Source organism: Carassius carassius, unplaced genomic scaffold (genome assembly GCF_963082965.1).
Source record: "Carassius carassius unplaced genomic scaffold, fCarCar2.1 SCAFFOLD_166, whole genome shotgun sequence".
Lineage (NCBI taxonomy): Eukaryota > Metazoa > Chordata > Actinopteri > Cypriniformes > Cyprinidae > Carassius > Carassius carassius.
The window spans coordinates 2,501-10,000 of NW_026775128.1; the positions used below are offsets into that span (position 1 = coordinate 2,501).

The window sequence follows — 7,500 nt, forward strand, 5'->3', positions numbered from 1 at the left end:
GTTTTGATAAAGTTTGATTGATGCAGTGCTGACGTTTATGAGGTGCAGGGCATCGTGTGTTTCTCTGGCCAACTGCATGCCGTAGTTTTCCTTGTTTTGTTTGTTTTCCGTTGATTTGGGATCGAAGTCCCTGGCTATGTGTTCTGTGCTAGACTAACTGAGACTTGTCATGGCACTTGTATACTGTTGTTGTTCTCTTGTTGACCTGACTGCTTCTATTCTTCTCATTTGTAAGTCGCTTGGATAAATGATTAAATGTAAATGTAAAGCGCTGTGGAGTTCAAACACACTCGTCAGAGCTCGTTTGGGTGATTCAGTAAGCTAAAGGACCTGAGTGAAACATCAGCTCCGCTTTCAGCCGCATTCTTCAGTGAAGTTACTCTTCTAGAAATACAGACGCCAAGACCAGCTGTGATTATAGGAGCAATCATGAGGCCGCAGACGAGAGTGTGTGTGTGTGTGTGTGTGTGAGTGAGAGAAAGAGTGTGTGAGAGTGTGTGTGTGTGTGTGTGTGTGATTGTGTGTATGATAAAGACTCCTTTATCGAAGTAATCTGCGGAGAACAGCTCACTCGCCATTAACCAATGGTTAAAGTGGACGTGTCAGTGTGCCCCCCCCCCCTGGTGTGATGTGACGCGGATGCGGGAGAGGTGCATTTATTGAGAGTGAGGCCTGCGACTAGTGATGGGAAGTTCGGATCATTTTACCGACTCGGACTTTTGAGTCTCGTTCAGCAAAATGAACGAATCTTTTTTCGAGTCATTTCGTTCATTTTAGCAAAATGTATTTAAAATGTTATGTGTTACTTCCCCAACACATCTAGTACTTACGCAAACGTTGATCACACTAAAAACAATACAAAACTAAAATGCTATAAGATACAGAAAAAAAATTCCTTCTTTACCTGGGTCTTCAGTCTGTGATTAGCTCACCTCACCTCTTATCTGACAAGAGTCCTCGGGTTTAAGTCATTCCTTAATCACGTGACAGCCCCATACGCAAAACTAACGCAGTCTTGAGTCGGAAAGAGAATTGATTAGTTTATCTCATGAGTCTTTCGGGTCTCGGGTCGAGTTTGACTCGTTCCTTAATCACGTGACAGCCCCATACGCTATTTCTGACATTTTCTGTCACTGTGTTTTTGTTACTGTTTGTTGAGGATCTGTGGATTGTTATTATTTTATAAATAAATAAAACCCTGTTATAAATAAAATATTGATTAATTTGTCTTTTTGACTGTCTATCGGTAAATAAACACTAGGCTATATAATAATATAATAATTCAAGCTTACAATAAAAAGTATTTATACTAGTTTGTTCATTTTTACTTCAATTTTGAGTTTGCTGATATAACAATTGCTTTTCCTAGGCAGACTTGACATATTGGTGTAATATATGTATAAGAAGATTGCTCAAAAAAGGACATAATGACATATACATTAAAAGCAAATAAAATTTTGAATTTGAATTATTAATGTTAGTTTAAAACATTAAGGTTATGATAACTTCAGCTTTAACAGTTTTAACCCAGCTCAGAGTGAGGAGGATACTTCAGATCCAGTGCAGGGGCCGTGTTTTGGGAAGACTTTGACGAGAGGGTAGCAAGCTTGAGGCCTTCTGCTCCCTCTTCTAAGACCTCAGATGCTATAAAGGTGCAGGCCTACCTTGCAGAGTCACTCTTACCCCGCACATCAGACCCTCTGGCCTGGTGGAGGAGATGTTCACCAGTATACAAAAGCCTTTCTGAAGTCACAAAGACAAGACTTTGCATTGTGGCCACATCTGTGCCATCTGAAAGATTGTTTTCTAAAACTGGGCAGATTATCTCAGATAGAAGAAACAGACTCAGCCCATCCAAGGTCAGGGAGCTTGTTTTTATTAATGCAAACATGCCTTAAAGCAAGTCCTAAAAATATAGCCACAGTGTGTTATTTATTTTAAAGCTGATTTATTTTTACTTATTTAGAAAAAGACTAGCTTGTTGTGCAATATTTTTGTTGTTGTTGTGATTTTAAAGGTAATTTGTTATTGTTATAAGGCTCCGTAGCTTTAGTATCTCTAATTTTCATTTATTTTTATTTAAATGGTTTAAAATTATTTGGGGAATAGTTAATCCTCTTTGATATAAAGTATTTATTTTGGCACAAAAGTGTTATTTATTTTAAAACGTATTCATTTTAAATTATTATATAAAAAAAGCAAAGCTTGTTGTGCAATATTTAGTTTTTCTTTTTTTTAAATTTTTTTATATTGTACTTTTAAAGTTCATTTGTTAAGGTTATTAGACCCTGTGGCTTTATTATCTTTTAATTTTATTTTTAATTATTTACTTTTTTATTATTTAGATTTATTTTGGAATAGTTGTCCTCTTTGTTACATAGCTTTTCTGGCACAAAAATAAACAACAATTCAAAAGTATGTACACAGTGTTTTTTAATGTTTATAAAGTGTCATATGTTACAAAAGTATGGTTTATACAGACAATCTGATTTAATAATCACTCTAGCCAATGTTGTCACATCACGGGACAAAAGAACGAACAACCCGAAGAACCGAAAGATGAACTAATCAATTCTCTCTCCGGCTCAAGACTGCATTGACTGACAGGTGAATCACTACTACTAGAACAGAACCTATAGAATAATGCGCATGCGCGACTGAACGAATCACTCCCCGAGACGACTCGTTCTTCCCGAGTCACAAAAATGAACGAATCGTTCAAGAACGACACATCACTACCTGCGACACACTGGATGCACTCACATTTCCATTCTCTGCTGCTTCAGTGTGAGAACTTTTGATAATTACAGATCCACATCATCAGCTGACAAACACAACATCAAGGTCTTTATGCCTTTCAGGTTTCATTTTCAGCCGCATTTTGCTCTTCGTCTTCATTATATATTAATAACTTTTTCCTCATAAATAATAAATAAGAGAGGGCCCAAAAGTGAGCCCTGAGGAACCCCAGTAGTAACAGTAGTAACAGTTGAAGTCTTTGATGTGAACTGCTTCAGTATAAGTTGAGAACAGACTCTTTTCTGTCCAGGTGCTTCAGAGGTTAAAAAATAAATAAAATAAAAAAACAATAAATCTCCATTAGATATTACAAAATAAAGAATTCTACAAAATCAAGTGTGTTTATGATTAATAGCAGAACAAATTTCAGCCAATGGGGTCAGAAAAATAAATGAATAAACGGCAAACAAGTTTAATTTTATTTTGCATCACCAGTAAATGCATCTTGATTTAAGGATGTTTATATTTGTACTGGAAAACAAGATGGAAATACAGAGGAAGATAATCTTTTATTTTATTTATTTATTTTTGCAGTGCATGCAAGATTTAATTCCGTGACTTTATTAATTTTAGATCTTTTCAAGGCCTTGATTTGTGGAAAGACAAGTACTTTTAACACATTTTTTAGGTCCGCAGAAACCCTGAGATGCATTGACACCACTGATCTATAATAGAGAACATATACATCAGTGGTTGTTCATTTTGTGAGGCCACATGAAAATTTATCAAAACAATGTTGAAAAGTGGATTAAATGAACGAAATGTACTATATAGTGACAAACTTCTACAGGCCACAAGCAAGCGGTACCTGGAAAAGATGGCATTGATCGGAAATCTGGATCCATATGAGGTGCCTGCAAGAGAATGTACTCGAGACCATTCCGACGATTTACCTCCTCTGACATTTACAGATATTCCAAATTTTTGTCACCCAATCAAATCACTGTGATCTTGTAGTTTGTACTGAAAACGATCTCACAGTGGTGCGTGTGAAACAGTGAACTCACAGTGTTGCTCAGGCCAGTACAGCAAGGGAGCGAGGCGTGCATACAGCACATCTATGGTGTCTGCAAACGAAGCAGAATGAGTTCTACATGACACATTAAACATGTTGAAATGCTGGATTGGAAGATCAAGCCTTCGACGAATGAGTGTCAGTAAAACCATTTGAAATTGTGACAGCTTTTTTGCAACTGGCAGGAAGGGCTTAACAGTAGTAAACATTGAAAACAAAATTGCAAAACATGCAATTGATCCCCATGCTCTTCTTCTGCATCTTATTGGACTCCATCTCTGTCATCTTCGTCCCTGATGTTGTGTTCATGGTGGCCTCCTCCCTCAGATTCTCTCAAATGATGTCTATGTTGTCTGCGGGCATGCCGATCTGACACTGTGATCGCGTTGCGTATCCATGGGAACACGCGCTTCCGCTTCTCTGCGCGCGCGTCGCCGGTGGGTGACGTCAAGAGCGGCGACGTGTCAGTCATGGCTGCCGATATAACATTATTATTCAAAGCGAGCGTGAAAACGGTGAAAACTCGTAATAAAGCGCTCGGTCTGCTGGATTGTTCGAACAGAGAGGAAGCCTGTGGAGTGAAGAGAGCGAGAATCAGAGACAGTTTCAGCGGGAGAGCCAGAGAAGTGGTGAGACACAACAACATACAGGACTTCTGCTGTGATCTGCAGCTAAAGCTCACACTATTCGATTTCTATTTCTAACTCTACTCTATTTTGACAGTTTTGTTGTGAAATCATTCATATCTGTCATTTGGTGATACTCCTGTATTTTTATTATATTGGTTATTTTTCATATAGTGTATATTTATTATTATTATTTGAGATGAGCAGGTCAGAGCCTCCGTTGTCACAGCTGAGACTTAATGCACATGTAAACTAATGTTTCTGTGTAATTCTCCATGAGTTGTTTTATCAGATGAATGTTCAGTGATGATGATTGATCAATCTGTAGCTCTGAGAGAAGGTCAGATGTCAAGTCAAGTCAAGTCACCTTTATTTATAAAGCGCTTTAAACAAAATACATTGCGTCAAAGCAACTGAACAACATTCATTAGGAAAACAGTGTCAATAATGCAAAAATGATAGTTAAAGGCAGTTCATCATTGAATTCAGTGATGTCATCTCTGTTCAGTTAAATAGTGTCTGTGCATTTATTTGCAATCAAGTCAACGATATCGCTGTAGATGAAGTGTCCCCAACTAAGCAAGCCAGAGGCGACAGCGGCAAGGAACCGAAACTCCATCGGTGACAGAATGGAGAAAAAAACCTTGGGAGAAACCAGGCTCAGTTGGGGGGCCAGTTCTCCTCTGACCAGACGAAACCAGTAGTTCAATTCCAGGCTGCAGCAAAGTCAGATTGTGCAGAAGAATCATCTGTTTCCTGTGGTCTTGTCCTGGTGCTCCTCTGAGACAAGGTCTTTACAGGGGATCTGTATCTGGGGCTCTAGTTGTCCTGGTCTCCGCTGTCTTTCAGGGATGTAGAGGTCCTTTCTAGGTGCTGATCCAGCATCTGGTCTGGATACGTACTGGATCCGGGTGACTGCAGTGACCCTCTGATCTGGATACAGACTGGATCTGCTGGCTACGGTGACCTCGGAACAAGAGAGAAACAGACTAATATTAGCGTAGATGCCATTCTTCTAATGATGTAGCAAGTACATAAGGTGTTATGGGAAGTGTTTCCGGTTCCGGTTTACCTAATTAATGCAGCCTAACAATCCTTTAACGGATTTGGATATTAAAAGCATATTAGTATGTTATGTGTATGCCAGGTTAAAGAGATGGGTCTTTAATCTAGATTTAAACTGCAGGAGTGTGTCTGCCTCCCGAACAATGTTAGGTAGGTTATTCCAGAGTTTAGGCGCCAAATAGGAAAAGGATCTGCCGCCCGCAGTTGATTTTGATATTCTAGGTATTATCAAATTGCCTGAGTTTTGAGAACGTAGCGGACGTAGAGGATTATAATGTAAAAGGAGCTCATTCAAATACTGAGGTGCTAAACCATTCAGGGCTTTATAAGTAATAAGCAATATTTTAAAATCTATGCGATGCTTGATAGGGAGCCAGTGCAGTGTTGACAGGACCGGGCTAATATGGTCATACTTCCTGGTTCTAGTAAGAACTCTTGCTGCTGCATTTTGGACTAGCTGTAGTTTGTTTACTAAGCGTGCAGAACAACCACCCAATAAAGCATTACAATAATCTAACCTTGAGGTCATAAATGCATGGATTAACATTTCTGCATTTGACATTGAGAGCATAGGCCGTAATTTAGATATATTTTTGAGATGGAAAAATGCAGTTTTATAAATGTTAGAAACGTGGCTTTCTAAGGAAAGATTGCGATCAAATAGCACACCTAGGTTCCTAACTGATGACGAAGAATTGACAGAGCAACCATCAAGTCTTAGACAGTGTTCTAGGTTATTACAAGCAGAGTTTTTAGGTCCTATAATTAACACCTCTGTTTTTTCAGAATTTAACAGTAAGAAATTACTCGTCATCCAGTTTTTTATATCGACAATGCAATCCATTAGTTTTTCAAATTGGTGTGTTTCACCGGGCCGTGAAGAAATATAGAGCTGAGTAGTGTTGTCAAAAGACCCGGTACTTCGGTACCAAGTCGGTATTAAAAAAATGTAAATGTGACGGTACCAGGTTTCTGTAAGTACCGGTAGTACCGAGGTCCCGTTCAAACCCGGGTCAGCGCTATGATTTCCGCGAAGCAAAAAACGAGGACGGAATCTCAAAATCCAGTCATGAAAATGAAACTAACATTTTAATATGGACAGTCACGGAATTTGTCAAAGTTAGCATAAATTAATCAAATCAAATCTCCATATGGACCAGTATCTGTAAATGTTAAGCTGCAAAAGTTGTTTGAAATATGAATCTGTGTTCTGTGCGTCTCTGTGAATTAATGAATGGCAGAGACGTGCGGGTTTGTTTACTACATAAACTGAAGCGCGTGACGCTTGCATTAATTTCAGCATCTGAGCTTCAGAGTTCTCTCTCCATCAAGCGATCTGAACATTTCAGTTCATCTCAATGGACGCACAGCGCACCTGTATTTGATGCTCTGTAAACTCTTTGTGAAGGAGCACGACTCACCGTCGCTTTACTGATAGCGCTGTTTCTCACACATGCAAAGAGAGAGAGAGCGAGAGTCTAACCACGCTGAATCAACACGCTATATCTAAACTATTCTTTGTTGTCTTCTCCTGTCAAAATAATGGATTAATGAATAAGAATTATTCATATTCATTTTCGAACAAGCAGAAGACATACCGGTTTCTCCAGTAGTGGGCGGAGCTAATTCGCAAATGGCGATTTCATTGGCTGGCGCTGATCTCTTACCGTCCCTGTTTTGATTTCAGCAAATCAGTTCGACCGAACGCAGACGTGATTAATATTCATGAACCCAGCAGCTCATCAATTCATAGTGCATTGTATATACATTAGTATGATAGTAAAATTAGTAGTAGTATTATCTTTTAATAATAATTAATATGATCTATTACTATTTTTTTTACAGAAACCATCAATGACCAAAAATATCTTAAGCATCACCACCAGTCTTAAGTTCAGTTAAAATGACAAATATGCATTCATTAGGCCTAAAAGTTAATTTTTACATAAAGGCATTGTGCTAGAAATATTACTATTATTTAGTAAAATGTATGTG

At 38.4% G+C, this 7,500-nt stretch overlaps 1 protein-coding gene across 1 annotated transcript in view; it reads left to right on the plus strand.

Moving 5' to 3' along the window:
* The first annotated feature begins 4,206 nt into the window (after positions 1 to 4,206).
* Positions 4,207 to 7,500, plus strand: part of LOC132136883 (syntaxin-18-like) — a 14,827-nt gene continuing 11,533 nt past the window's right edge. Inside the window, exon 1 of the mRNA XM_059547424.1 lies at positions 4,207 to 4,443. Within this exon, the coding sequence (XP_059403407.1) occupies positions 4,285 to 4,443 (159 nt within the window). The 5' untranslated portion in view covers positions 4,207 to 4,284. The remainder of the gene's footprint in view (positions 4,444 to 7,500) is intronic.